The 15,612-nt window shown below is 43.8% G+C and overlaps 1 protein-coding gene across 7 annotated transcripts in view; it reads right to left on the bottom strand.

Annotated features, from left to right (window-relative positions):
* The window catches only part of LOC135396459 (A disintegrin and metalloproteinase with thrombospondin motifs 9-like), a 99,309-nt gene that overhangs the window by 53,904 nt on the left and 29,793 nt on the right, over positions 1-15,612 (bottom strand). For all 7 annotated transcript variants that reach the window (XR_010423393.1, XM_064627440.1, XM_064627442.1 and 4 more), the window contains 8 exons: positions 13,662-13,920; positions 13,455-13,606; positions 11,128-11,191; positions 10,804-10,921; positions 8,239-8,375; positions 5,658-5,775; positions 4,862-4,948; positions 2-168 (listed from right to left, as the gene is read on the bottom strand). Coding sequence is in view for 6 of the 7 variants with exons in the window: in XM_064627440.1 (XP_064483510.1) it covers positions 2-168; positions 4,862-4,948; positions 5,658-5,775; positions 8,239-8,375; positions 10,804-10,921; positions 11,128-11,191; positions 13,455-13,606; positions 13,662-13,920 (1,102 nt within the window). In the remaining variant the exon portion in view is untranslated. The remainder of the gene's footprint in view (position 1; positions 169-4,861; positions 4,949-5,657; positions 5,776-8,238; positions 8,376-10,803; positions 10,922-11,127; positions 11,192-13,454; positions 13,607-13,661; positions 13,921-15,612) is intronic.

The following is a 15,612-nucleotide window of genomic DNA, read 5'->3' as shown; positions in this document are numbered from 1 at the left end:
CCATGACTTGCAATTCACTTTCTAACTGTTTGGTGGCATTGATACGCTCCACTGAGGCATTCGATCCACTGTATTCAATTAAGGTTCCCCCATAATGGAGTGTCTTCCTAAACACGCTCACGGTGAAGTTTCCATTGAGGAGGTACTCTTCCTGACTGTCCCGCAGGGCTGTTTGAAACATACAGAATGTGAATGATACAGAGCTTTTCAACACACAATGGAACCTCCATGTGCAATAACAGGCTGCATTCGGCATAGAGGGCTTAGCACATCATCTGTATCACTTGAAAAGTAACGCTTAAGAAAAAATTATTATTTTAAATTGATTTTAATAACAACAAAATGACCTAGGAAAAAAATGTGTTTCTCGATTAGAAAAAGTAAATAGCATTACTCTGCATACCACAGTGTAACAGCATTCCAGTTGAACTCTTATTTTCCAATGCAGTACAAATTTGTAATGTGCACGTACACTTAAACTGCAGAATACAGATAAGTCACCAACAAACAAGAGCTAAACGTACACACAGTACAAGATGAGGGTTTAACCCATTTCTACTCCGAACTTGCACCCCGAATTGAAGGTTGCATCTTTAGGGTGAAACCCCATCTTTATCCGGCAAATCGCCCTCACTGAAACATCTGTAGGAATGCACACCAGCTTGTTTGGCAGCAAATGCAAATTACATCACCGTTTGTACCAAAGCAGTACAGTTTGTTTGAGTAATAGAGCCCAATTTCTCCCCTAATTTAGCACACTGGAACTTTTTCCACCCGAATTCACATCAATTTAGAGCAGATTTTTTTCAATTTTTATCCCCTGAATTGGGGGAAAAAAACTTCCCGAAAACTTCCCTATGAAGGCTCTATCATATATGGTGTTGTCACCTTTGCTATGCACATGACATGTTATGCTTTACAGTCATACCAACACCCTGTTCTACAAGCTATCATTGAATGCTGGGAGACTTGAAATATTTTAGACTCAGAAAATGTAATGGTGTGGGCAGTTCCATTATACAAATAATTTTTTAATGACTCGTGTTCACAGTGTGGCCCACACCTGCTTTGTTGTTATGCTTGATGTCGTGTCCGGGAGTATTTAAAGGATCAGTAAAATGTTAATTCTCAATAAAGCTTTTTTTTTTATTGGGCACTGACTGTGATATTCCAGAATATCTTATGCAAAGCAAGCATGCAGAATAAGATAAGAAAATGCAGGCAGTATGACTACAGTTGTAACTTACTGCGAGTGCCGTGTGGCTATGCACACAAAAACAGTGTTCCATAAAGTAACTTGATGCATTGTAGTACATAAAAACCTATCGACATGTGTATCCTCAGCTAAAAAATTGTGACGCTTGAACGCCCTCATTTTATGAACCTCCCCCTGGCATCCTGGGACAGGAACCCCCCCCTCATATTTTCCACTCCATTTATGAACTGTGGACTTCCGAACAGCAAACGCACGTTTGCAGAACAAATCTAGGAGGCTCGACCCTTTTTACCTTGATTTATGAACATGGTAACTACAGTCGTCCAGGTCAACAGAGGTTCACAAAGCATAAACATAGAGCACCCTGTTTCCCATTGCCAAAGGGAATATAAGAAAAGCCAATTCATCGATTTACCATCAAGTATTATTCATCTTTTGGAATTGCATGGATGAGCAAAGAGCTGCCGGTGTAGAGCTGAACTTTGAAATGGACGCATTGCACCTGGCAAAGTGGAGGCGATCGACCCTGACAGCTGGGGACAAATGGGATATCAGCTGTTGGAAGCGAGGCCACCCTTAGGGAACTATGAACGCAATGTTGTCGTGGACTTGCAACTTGATATGGACTAGACATTTCAAAGTTAACACTGACTACTGTCTTGAAAGGTTCCAATGTGTGGCCTCTTGTATCATCTGCAGGTTCATCATCAATAGAGCCTGAAGTTTTCGGGAAATATTTTTTTCTAAATTCGGGGGGTGAAAATCGGGTAAATAAACATGTGCACTAAATTCATGCGAATTCGGGTGAAAACACTCCCGGTATGCTAAATTCGGGGAGAAATCGGGCTCAGTTGCTCAAACTAACTGTAATGGTTTGGTACAAACGGTGATATAACTGCATTTACTGCCAAACAAGTAAGTTAATGCATTCCTACAGACATCCCAGTGAGGGGAATTAGCCGGGTAAAAATCGGGTTTCACCCTAAAGGGTGAACCTTCAATTCGGGGTGCAAATTCGGGGAAGAATCGGGTAATACAGTTGAACCTCTCAATAACGAACGTCCATTTAACGAAATCCTCCGTTTAACGAAAAATTTCCGTTGCACGAGCGCGTCCCCATAGACGCCAATGTATTTTTGAGCTCGATTTAACGAAATACGTTCGTTTGGTCACCTCTATTTAACGAAGTCCCCGGGCTCTCCTGCGTGTGTCTTTACCCCTTAGCCACAAAGTAAAGGAGGAGAAACTTTCCTTCTCCGTTGGCTTTACGCGAGTTTTCGCTGGTTACTTCGGTTGTCACGTGCTGGGGGCGCGAACGTGCCGACGTGTGCTTCGCCTCTGCCGGTAATCGGTGCGCCGATGCTGTGCGTCGCGCCGCCGCGAGGCTCTCTTCGCACCCGTTTTCGGACAAGAAAACACGCATTGCTGACATTTTTTGCTCACGCCTCGCGAAGTCTTATCTGCTTGTGTTGATGACGACGACAGTACGTTGTGGTTTTGTGCCTTTTTATTACTTTTTTTTTGTTCGCGACGCTAATGCTGACGGTGGTAAAATGGGCATGATGCCGCTGCCGTTCAAGGTTCCATCGGCGCAGGCGTCTACGCGACATGTACCGATTTCTCGTTCTTTTCGGCGGCGTACTATTGTTCTTTCCGGACGTCATGAGTGAAAGTGAACCAAAGAAACTTCGATACACGAGCGCGTAGGAAAAAGCAGTCGAGGTTCATCCGGAGTTACGAAGGTAATGAGCGCTCAGAGCGACACTGTGCACAAATTACATGTTACCTAGCATTATGTAATGAATAAAGCTTAATATTTTGTGCCCTTCTTACCTTAGTACCTGTTTCATGACAAATGACGTTTTGCGGAACGCGCGGCGCTGGTAGTGCGGCGGCCATCTTCGTTTAACTTGGCATGTTCCATTTAACGAATATCTCGATTTAACGAAACAAAGAGTCAGCATTTACAAATTCGTTATATAGAGGTTCAACTGTACCCTAAAACTTCAGGCTCTAATCATCAATGAATGAATGTCTTTGCTGTGGTCAATAAAGAGGCCATCGCCATAGCAGAGCCACAAGGGTAGCTATGTATCTTAGACTCATTGCTTCCAGGGTGTCGAACCGCAAAAAATACGGGTTCGGTTCGGGTTCGGGTTGTTTTGATTTCGTTCCGGTTCAGTTCCGGTTCGGCCAGGCCAGAAATCGAACCGGTTCGCAAACCGGTTCGCAGCCCCGAACCGGTTCGCGAACCGGTTCAACGCTTCCGTTCTATATGTTCCATAAAACTGCTTTTATCAGGAAATGCGTGGCTAATAGCTTACTGCTGTTGTCTGCATTAACGTCTCTAGCGGTGAGGTAGCCCTTTAGTGAGAGAAATGAGAAATGGATGAACACTTATTGCAACTAGAGTTCACGCTGTTGAAGCGGTGTAGTCCTGCTACTTTCTGTTCCCAAAATATTTTTTCACACGCACAGTGCCAGCAAGATACACTTAAAGGAAGCCTAATAAGATGGACAGCGTAACATAGACGACAGTACTTGCCGGCACACTGCATTCGCAGCGTGAATCGATCTGAAACCGTACTGAAGCATGTCGAAAATAAGCCTGCAAGCCTTACTCTGTCCGAGCTCACAGCAGTGTACTTGTTAATCCACAACACAACGGCAATGTGTCACGACGACACAACTGCGCTACCAATAAGCAGAACCACATTTACTTTTCAAAGCACGACCAATCAAACAGGCACCGTCCTGCGTACGCTCCTTCTCCACTTCTCATGTTTCTGACTTGTTTAATTTGTGCTGCTCACGTGTAAAGGGAAATCTTGGGCGCTTATTTGATCACATATTCGTCCTGTAGAGCTATATAACAGGCCTACTCCATTCGTGTTTCATTCGTCCGCGTGGCACCTGGTCTCTGAAGAGTAGACGCCGCACCGCGTGCGTGGGGCGCTAGCCGCGGCACTCACAAGGACAACTGCGCTTCAACACGTTAAAAAGACGCTGAAAGTATACTTACTATACGTCGTCGTCTGACTGCTAGGTGAACATTTCTGAAATTTATGATATAGGCGCGTGATGATGATACCAATGTGTCTTCGTTCGGGGATAGAGAGGAACTCTTATGCTGACTTCTTTTATGTCCAAACCGTTTTGTTGCGAACCGGTTACCGCTATTATTTTTTACGGTTCTGCTCCGGTTCAGGTTCAACAGTGTCATGAAAATTTCGGTTCGGGTTCAGGTTCGGTTCCGGCAAAAATAACGGTTCGGGTACGGTTCGACACCCTGATTGCTTCCATTGCCAGCTGCAGTGGAGTACATTTGCGGAGTACTGCGGTGGAGTATAGTAAAGACGTTTCTGAGCAACTAACTGATATTGCCCTCGTGTAACAGCCAACGGTTTGTACCGAGAGCTAAAGTAGTGACGATAGCACTCTTCAAAATGTTCATGAAGTATACGTCATGGCTGAACCTGCATAAAATCAAATCCAGGGTGCAACACAGTACTTCGAAAACAGGATCCAAGAGTCAAGTCCGCCACTAGTCTGCACTAGCACCAAACAGGCATGAGCTTGTGTGATTTTTGCCGGGTCCTGTTCTTGCACACAGAGATCACAACACATTTCACTGAATTAGCTCACCTAAATAGTTGTCATCTTTTTCTGCTCCGTACTGCCTGATATCCATATAACTGGCCCCTGATGGGATCTTCACCACAAGATTGTACCCTGCAATATCATTATCCATCACACGAGGAAATCTCCTTTCAAAGTCTGTTCTGTTCCTATTCAAGCAAAACAATGCCATTATCTGTAGCATTTGAATCATTTTTATATCATGCCAATGCCAACTATGTGGCACACAACAATGCAAACAAAACTCATCAATGCTGAAGGTTGCTATGTTGTACCACCTAGCAATTATGGACTTAAAGTGAAGAAGGTAAAACAGATGATAGAACTAATTGCCTAAATAGGCCAAGATATAACTTACTAGACTTTAAAGACTTTAAAAGACATAAAAAAATTATGATAAAACTGAAAATAATATGATAATAGTCTTAAAATATTAGCAAACAAAGTTCATGTCAGGTAAGACTATGTTTAGAGGCACTCTGTGAATAACAAATAAAATAACCCTCTTATACAATCAATTTCACTCAGAGTGAACTGCCATGACCCCTTTACCACCACCAATCATATTGCTACGAAGAGGGACCTCTTCACGTGTCAATATTTGTGTCACAAGGTTGTTTAAATTCAGTCCCTGAGCAGCAGAATTACAGAAAATAAAAATTAAATGTTGCATACCACATGCTATATGTCACATACAGTTATGTTGATAATCCTCTTACAGTTGCAGAGCATGTACAGATATTTTAAATAAGCTACCCATATGTTCTCTGTACGCAAGGTCAGGTTTGGAATGAACACTTGCCAAATTGGGCTCGAGAGTAGTGACCCTTTATAGTCTTGCACGTAGAATTGTCTCCAGCACAGACGCCACACATGTCAGGCTTGGCTGTGGAGTTCAGACGATGGTCGCACCCAGCTGGCTGCAACACAAAGACAAAAAGCTTAAATACTCAGGAAGTATACTGTTGTGACATGAGTCACAACTTGCTACAGTTACATGTTGCATACCTTCCTTTAGCTTTGTTAACCTCAACATTCAACTTCAACATTTCCTTTAATAGTCGCAATGTAAACCAATAACAGTGGGCAATATAAACGTTCCAAAAGGCAAGCATTAGATGCCAAACTCAGAATGAAAAATACCCAGAAAATATAAAACAGGCATTTTGAACTACTGGAACAAAAATAACAAAAAATGTTTATCAACATATTTCTAAGCAGAACATGCAATACTGCAAGTGACAAGTAGGTAACATTGACTAAACATGATCTTTCAGGACACCACGAGACATGGACAGATAACAGACTAACCATAAAATCATAATTTTCATTTGATGAAAATGAAAAGGTTTTGTATGCTCCATCAACAAACCTTATTACAGCAAGTTTCGCTTGGATTTCCATGACTCCCATTAACCCCTTAACAGATTGACCCACCTAAATGGTTGCCCCACGAGGCTTCTTCTACCATCATTACCTAAACAGTGTTCCAGCAACCATGTCGAAAAAAATAAAAAATAATAATATATTAATAAAAGAAGCACTCTGCGGAAAAGTAAGTGATCAACGAGATTTATCTGTATGGAAATTTTGCCAATTAATACAAGTAGTTTTATGAAGTTTCAATTGAATAAAATTTCATTTCTTGAATAGAATTCCCGAATTTCCACAATCAACGTAACATTTTTTTGCCAGAAACAGGAGGTGCACGTCAGATTTACCCCATTCTATTCCAAAAAGCGTTCCCTACATACAACACTAATAGCTTAAAAAAGCAAAATCTGTCATTTTGAAACGCTGTGCTAAGTTCTTCGTGAAGTTAAAGGGGCATTAAAGAGCAAAAATTTATCCTTGCTGAATGAAGATGTCGTTACTTCAACACCAACACAAAAGGAACAGTATTCATGCGTTGCACCATTCGTGATTTATGGGCGAGAGAACCTGCAAATTATGCTTCCGTTTCCTTCTCAAGAAGGCTGACAATGCAGAGCACGCTCACACTGGTCTTCGATTTGTCCAACCACTGCCAGAGATCGTTCGAGAAGACCAACCAGAGATATCTCCACACAACCGAGCTTCTGGAGAAGGAGGGGAAGCGTAGATTGTGTTTTCTTTCACTCATAAATAATGAATGACGCAACAGAGGCATGTTGTGTAGGTGTCAAGGCAACAGCATCTTCCATTATGCGAGAAGAAATTTTTGCACTTTAGGGCCCATTCTGAGATACAGCGCTTTGCTTCAGAGCGCTGGAAACCAAGCGATATTTTCTACCATAGTGTGTACTCACTCGCAAGGCAGAACGTGACAATGCTCTGCAGCTTAAGTCTCGCAAAACCTCATTGGCGATGTGACGCAGCGCCATTTTGTCTTAAGTTTATCTTTGATTCTCATAAGCTATGCGGATGCAAAAGCTCAATTAGCTGGGCAAATGAGAAATTCGACCCCTCCATGTCTAGTTCTCCATAACACTAATACACAATGCCGCGAAACCATCCCACAGCTTCCGCGATGTCATGATTAAAACAGCCTCTTGATTGGCCATCACAAACGAGCGCTAAAAATGAGAGCTGAAAAAGCTGACAGGAGCTCAACTCTGACAACGCTGTGGGGCAAAGTGCTGTATGTGAGAACAGGTCCTAAGTGCCTCTTTAATGCAAAAAGCATCCGAGTTAAATGGTGACCTTCCTCTTCCTGTTTCCTTCTCACTCTGGTTTCAGATAGCTGCAGAAGAGTTGTAACCTTGCTGCCACTATCAGCAGAAGCAGCGAAAAGGGAACTGAGGAGTCAGGTTCATGTCCTGCTTGCGTCACTTCTTGATGCAGAACTAAGGGCGACCGACAATTTGTGCATCTCGAAATGACAGTTTGAGCATCTTTTCAGATGCTGCCATTGTAGTAGGGAATGCATTTTGTAATGGTATGGGGTAAATCTGACTTTCTAGTTTCCTGGCAAAAAACCATTGCATTGACCTTGCAAATTTCGGAGTTCAATGAAGAAATTAAATTTATCTCGAACAAAATTTGATGAAAATACTTTAGTATGTGGCAAAACGTTCTCTACAGATAAATGTAGTTAATTACATACGTATTTTTCCGTAGTCCGTTTTGACCACAGACCAATAGACTCCCATTTTATGTTCTGTCTTGGCTACAGATGGAGCAGTGAACTTGAAAGGTTGTATACTGTTTATCAAAAACAATCATTGTTCCAAAATTGCTACCGTATACATGGATCTTCTATCACCTCTAAAATGTTTTTATAGGACATGGCGTCACCTACTTTTGCCTTTCCACAGTAGGCAAAAGATAATGCGCTAGAATGATTTAAAAATGGAAAACAGTTATCCCTATATTTAGCTGAAAGGTTTCTATTTTGGTACTACCTTGCAGAAGCCATTTATGCAGACGTCAAATGTCTCTAAATTGCACCGGGTGCCGTCCACCACTTTTTCCTTGAGCACATAGTAAGCCCCTCTACCCACAACCCGGCAGTACAACTTGCACCAGTCTGCCCGAGCAACTGCAGAGAAGGGAAACACAAAGAGAGTATTGGTACAAACACATATAACAGATGTAAGCTACAAATGCTGAATACACAAAGGCAAGCCTCGTGATTTATGAGATTGTAGTAAATCAGCTCCATGTGAATTTTCTTTGCTGCTTTCCTTTCATGAGGTCAAAGGAGCCCAGAAAGCCATCTCAAAGTCTTTTTCAGCTTTTGATGCATTATGAAAGTACAGTAGAGACCACTTATAATGTAACCGCTTACAGTGCAAGACCACTTATAATGCCACTTTTTCCAACCCCCAATATTTTTCTAATAGAACATAATGTATAGGAATACTGCTTATAATGGTCCATCCTGATGCGGGATACCAGTTATAGTGCGGTCACCGACATCCTCCTCTAAGTAGGTGAAGCACAGAGCGCATTTGTCAGCAAATTCCAAAGCGTGAATCACCCATCGGGAAGGACGCTTCTGTGATCTCCTCGTGACGAGGCGGGCCATCCTTTGCATTATGTCACCCATCTTAGTGATGCCATCTGGGACACGATCAACGCGCAAGACTTGTGGAACTATCTCGTAGAGCACAACTTTGCTTCTTAGGCGAACACTTTTGGTGGACACAGATGCTGCGTCTGCGAATGAATAGCCACTGATGAAGTGATAGTGCGAGCCGTCCGGGACCGTGAGGCGTGCGTGCCGGAAAACGACTTGGATGATGGTCGGGACTTTGCAGCAGCTGAGATGTTAAGCAAAGAGACGGTAGGGTGCGTGCACAAACTAAGGGACCTCTCTACCCAGAATAGACTGAGAGACAAGGCATTCAGTGTCCGCGCCGTTGATGAGGACGCAAAAGCGCAAGACACGGTCAGAAATCTATGCCAAACAAAAATCACTGTGTTTTTCCAGGCTCCCTGAGAATGTTGAATAAATTGTTTGCTCTGCAAGAAATCTCCGTGCTGTTCAGTGTGGTTCACAACATGGTATAACAGAAAGGTGGGTGCTCAATCTCGGGCATGTATTGGCCTAAAAATGTGATATTTGGTTATAGTGCGGTACCGCTTATAGTGCGGATTTTTGGCGGTCCCGCGACCTACATTATAAGTGGTCTCCACTGTATGTGACTTGACCCGACACCTAAAACACAAAAAACTTGCTGTATGCAATATTATGCATTCTCAGAAAAAAACGCATCCGAAGATCGACCCATGGGTTCCTGCTCAACTCGCTCAGCAGGGCGAAACAAGGAGGAGGAATAATGTCATAGTTTTGCTACAGTAAAACCTCATTTAATTTGACTCCCATTAATTCGAAAATTTTGGACTACTCACGCGGTCCCAACAGATGCCTATATTAGTCTATGGTACGGAACATTCGTTAGTTTGGAAGCAATCGTGTGCTCACCGCATAATTTGGACAGTACAACACCGCGATGAACCTTTGCAAACAGCGTGTGCCCGAAGGATCCGGTGGACAAAGAAGGCGAAGAAGAGCTGACACGATCGCATCGCTATGGTTATCAGTGCTGTAACGTCGTCTCTCTCTACCTTCAAGCAGCCACGAAGCAATCACATGTCTCAGTCTCTTTGTTTCTGCCTGTGGAAGTAATCACGAAGCGTTTTCGCCGTTGCGATTTTACGTGATCAGAGAACTTTGCACTGGAAGACAGGACCGCCGATGCAGAGGGCGACATTCATTTCTGTGGTCTGTTGCTGGCACTTTGACTGAAGATGAAATTGTTTGATGTCCTTGCAACTGCTGAGAAGTCACTGCCACAGCGCACTGTCACAGAAGCAGCAGACACACTTGCTGTTTTGGACTATTTCTGCTTGATTGCTCTCAGTGGTGCAGTAGAGCACCTCTCTGTGCTCCGAACCTTGCATCACGCGCATCTAATCCCCGACAGTCATGCACAGATAAAGGCACTGAGTTCTCACTTTAATGCTCACGGAGGCTAAGGCTCTTGAAAATGTCACCATAATTGGTTTTCAATGAAAAGGCAGAATCTTGCTTTTTGATTTTCACGCGTTTTACTGGCCGCCAGAAGAATTCTGATTGCTACACGCGAGCAAACGCTTTTGCGTTGATCGATATATTGTCGTCTCGTTTACATGTACTTCAACGGATGAGCTGACGGGAACCAGCAATCTGATCGTACTGTCGGAGTTATCGTTATATCAAGGATCGTAATAAACGGGCTTGACTGTACTCTGAATAAAAGTGTCTTGATAATGGCAAGCACACCTTTTCTTTGTGGTCCATTCGATAATTTGACATTTGGATAATTTGGTCATCTTCGTGGGTCCCGTGAGATCCGAATTAACGGGGCTTTACTGTATTGTGTTCAGCTTTTTGGACACGTGTAGAAAGTGCTTGCCTGCTCTACTGCATCATGAAGTGTTGTGGTTGCAGCCAAAGTGTATAGACAGAAAACATTGCTCACTGTCGGAATACTGGGCCGTCCACTTGCTACCAGCAGGCACATCTGGAAGGCCAGCTGTCATACCATTGAAGGCCTGGCACTGTTCTTCACGGAAATCTTGGGATCCCACTGGACATGGCTAAAACATATTTTCTCATGCAGTGAAACCACATAATGTCCAGTGATATCTTTTTGTGTTAGACACCCGTGGTCTAAATGCTGTTCTCAATTATTACTGTTTGTGTGTGTGTATGTGTGCATGTGTCTTAGTAAAATTAGCAGCGAATGTAGCACTACGCTTGCCATTTGTGTGACATGTTGTGCCTCCCTTTAAGTCAGACTTACCTGGGTATTACAGGATCTATAGCGGACACGCTCTCCAAGGCAATAACGTCCTCCAAAAGCGGGCCTGGAAGAGAAAGATAATCTGTAAAGGTTTGGGATATTGGTATATCAAAGGAGCAGGGACACGACATTTAAGGTGGATTGTAAATGCGTTTCATTCTTCGAGCTGTCCATCGGGAGACACCATGCAAAGTATTCTTGCCCGTGGTGTATTGTCACAGTTCAATCGAATTTCCAAGAGGAGGTGTCTCCAAATAGATGGCCTGGCCTGAATTCCTCGCATGATGTCAGCAGCTTCCAATGTTCTTCCTCTCAGCTACACACAGTTAGACCCATTTTTCACAGCGCTGGTCTATGTCACAAGACACGTTATTACCCTGTTGCGGGATTGCCGATGTCACGAAGTACCCTCCACCTTCCCTTGTCCCCATACATGCTCTTTGAAAGAGTGGAGGGTTTCTGAAAGGTGTACAGAACAGAAGCCTGGCATATGCACTGCAGGTAACCTGCGCTTCTTGTTCTTTTGCAGGAGCTCATTTTAAGTGTTGCGGAGCATGTTGTGGCAAAAGAAGAAGAAGAAGAAGAAGAAGAAGTGGGGGCACCTCACTGTTCCTTTTAGAATGTTTTGTGTACAGAACACAGTCGCCGACCGATAACTTGAACTTTCCAACTTTCCAACTGCCGACACTGCCACAAACCCCACAGTCCCTATGTATTTCTGCGTCCAATAGTTGGGACCATTCCACAAAAGATGTGCTTGATTGTTTGTGCTCATTTCGCTTCAAACCTGCATGGTTTTTGGGACTTACCGTCTCCCGAGCGTCTGAAATAAGCAGAACAATGCGCTCCCGCGACCTTATACATTGTACTGCGTTATGAAACAAAGGTTATTCCCGGCATGATGCATGGGCAGAATCGCAGCGTGCGCATGCGAGAAGGTGGACCATATTTGCGCGCGGCCAAAACTGAAAGCTCCGCATTGCGACAGCTAATCTTTCAGTACGCGTGTCTTAGAGAATGAGTACGAGTATCCTTGGGTATTTAAAATACTGAAATGTCGTTCTGAACTCAAAGTGAGGATGTTGATGACATTACTGCGATGGACATGTTTAGTAGAGCCCAAGACACTAATCCACCGACGATCGAGACCAACGTGATGTCGCCATTTGATGCTTGAGCAGCGTTAGCATCAACGTCGTCTTCGCCTCTGACAACATAAAAAAAGGTAAAAATGATGGCAGCAACAAGGATGTCACTGATGCACCCCCACTCACAGCACCAATCCTTGCTGCAGTGACTACACTGACGAATGCATACAAGGATAGTATTATGCTTGCCAAAATTTGCCTCGATACGTTGTCGAATGTTTGTGCTGCAAAGCAGACATGAACGGATACTTTTTATAAAGACACTTTGCATGTTTGCAGTGAAAGCTTTTGAAATAAAGTGGGTTTATGCGATTGATTAAAAATTCGGGCCGGTTTTGTGGCTCCAAGAAGTCCAAAAAATCGACCGGAGACTGTGAAAAGGAAGATGTAATAGAGGGACACACGCTACACATAACATAGGATAAACCCTAAATATTCTAAACGGCTTCCACTTATGGCATTTGGCTTATTGGACAAAGGCTACAGGCTTTCTCTATGTAAAATACCGAAATAGACAGGCATCTTTAAGAGGGCACTAAAGTGAAAAAAAGAAAACTTATTGTGGAATGAAATATGCCATTACCATGACAACAATAAAAAGGGAGCAGGATACATCTTTTCATGATTCAAGCACAAAGGAAGCTGCAATTTATGATTTAGCTCTTCTCTCCATCTCAAGAGGCCCAACACGGCAGTGCGCCTCCCATTGGTCCTCGCAAAACATTTTTCAAGAGGGAAGGGGAAAGCGTAAAATGCTGTTTCCTTCGTGCACAAGTCACGAATGATGTAGGAGAAAAATTTTGTTCCTTTTTTGTAGCACTGTCAAAGCAATGGTATCTTTCAATCCACAAGGATAGTTTTTTGCACCTTAGTGCCCTTTTATCTTTGGAATGTCTTGGGTCAGAGGAGTAGTGACAGGTACAGGAGAATATGCTCATATGAAGCAGCAGGGTTTCCTTACCACTTAAAAAGGATGCCTGCTGTAAGTAAAATAAGTACGTGTAAATGTGCAAATCCCTTAAAAATCGGCCTCAAGACCAAACACTAAACTCTATGCATGAACGGATGAGGGAGGGGGGGAGCCCCCACAGCATGAGTGGCACATTTGTTGCACACAATACATACTGACAGCTGAAACAGTGGCACAAAAACTCACAGAAGGGTACCAAAGAAACAGACCTGGGGTTGTCACATTCCCGAGAAGAGCTCTGGATACCGCCACCACACGTGCGGCTGCACCGACCGTAGTCCTGCCAGAGACCCCATTCGCCATCCACCGCTTGTCGAGTTATTTCATTCGTTATTGGGATGCAAAGTCCTTTCTGGCACCACTGCATGCAGAAAAGTACATCTATTGCACTCCATGTGAGCAACTGAGAAAGCTACCTTCTGTGGATTGTGCAGACTGCATGGAGTCCCATTTGCCCAAGGCATGTGCTGCGTACGGCAGCCGCCTTCTAGGTTCCCCCGAACGGTGCACCACAGTCGTCCGCAGACAGGCATGTAGGGGCAAACCCTGGCACCTGGCCCAAACACCAGTTCACATTGCTCGTCCATGTTGAATAATTCACCTGGCTGTGTGCCAACACGTCCAGCCACCAGGTCTTTGGAGGGGGCATCACGAAGGCACTCGCCATATCCAGCACTAATCAATAATAGAAAATAAATGTATCATTAGGCACCCCCATATGTATGTATCAAGCTCCTAAGCCCAATGCAAGGCACTTGCTCAATTTCCAGAGCAACTACTATTTGCCACTGCAGGACAATGTGTGCCACAAGGGTAATCACATATTGGCTATAGTCGCAGAAACACCTGTTCAATTTTATCCAATTTGTACTGTTAAGGCTGAACCGCACGCACGAAAAGCTAGCCGAATTCTGCCCGAACCGAAATCAGGATCGAACTTCTTTTCGTGCATCACCGCACAGTGGTTTATCCAGAATTTTGTCCTCCACAAGGGGGTGTATTTACATGCTTTTGACGAAATATTGTGGGCAATCTCACAAAATTTTAGGGAGCGTCTCCTTCATATTTTGGAGGGTGTTAGGGGGTGTAGGGGAGGGGGGTTGGATAGATCACTGTCAAACTGGAAGCCGAAGTTCAGCCGAAGACTTCCGACCTAGGGTCACATCACCTTTCAGCCATCCTGCTCAATGAGATAGCCCCTGCACTCATAGGAGAAATCGCAGAGGCGGCAACCAGGCGACCCGTTTGACATGTCACTGTTGCTATGGTTCTCCTTCCGGCTGAATAGCCATTGGATGCTTGCTACTTCTTCGGTTTGCGACACTTCAGACTTCGGAACAGAAATCTGGCCTCACCTGATCAGACCAAATTTAGCAGGAAACTCCAGATGCCAAAAAAAGTTTGGTCCCGATTTCAGTTTGGAAATAATTCAGCCAGTTTTCGTGTCATGCGGTTCATGTTTAACCGTGCTGGCTTATAATTTTTAATAATAAAAGCAAGCAATCATGAATATTTTTATTTTCATTATTCTTGCTAAGTGGAGCCTCAACAAGAAAGCTTAGTGAAGGGTTCTTACTAACTCTTTGTGTAAAACAGTTTTCACTTCTTTAAGTGACAGAACTCTATAAACTGTTTTCCTGTGGATGGCGCCACATTGAAAGCGCAGCGCCGTCTAGCCGGTGGAACATGTTGAAGACTGTTTACTGCCCGCGCCAGACAGAAGGAAAGCACACGTGTCAGGTGCTTCGTCCCTGGTATCGCTTTCCCCCTTTCTTGCTTGTGCGGTAAACAGAGACTGCAAAAGCGCTGTGTGCGAGGCTGGCTGGAAAACGGTGTATGGAGGCCTGGAGCTTTGTTGATTTGGCTACCACTGTCTGCTATTTCCAGGGAAATTACTGCTGGCTGTTAGCCTGACACGTTGGCGCCGTAGTTTGTGCCGCTGCTCCTATAACGCTGAACACATTAGCAACAAGAAGCTGCTGTGTATTTATGCACTTCAGTGTATTTAGAGTCTATTTCGATCAAGTATTTGTCAATTACTATAAACTCTGCAGATGCTGAAATATCTTTCAGCAGGTATAAAATGATTGTAGCTGACAAGAGCATTCGCTGTCAGAGGAGATCACAAGGTATCATGTAATGCTGAAGTTTATAAAATACTTTTTGCACCCACATCATCCAAGAAAATAGTGTTTCCCGCTTCAAGCAGCCATTGACTCCTTGCCGCGGAAAATCGCGGAATTTACAAGTCAGTGCCGCAGAATTTTGAATTTGCCGCAGCAGGGGCCTTAAAAAGAATACAATACAGAAACAACTGCAAAGCCACCAGTTTTGTCACTATTTGACTGCGGGAGTCAACGCAGTGGG

This window comes from Ornithodoros turicata, chromosome 6 (genome assembly GCF_037126465.1).
Source record: "Ornithodoros turicata isolate Travis chromosome 6, ASM3712646v1, whole genome shotgun sequence".
Taxonomy (NCBI): Eukaryota; Metazoa; Arthropoda; class Arachnida; order Ixodida; family Argasidae; genus Ornithodoros; species Ornithodoros turicata.
This window is presented reverse-complemented; position numbering and strand designations above follow the sequence as displayed.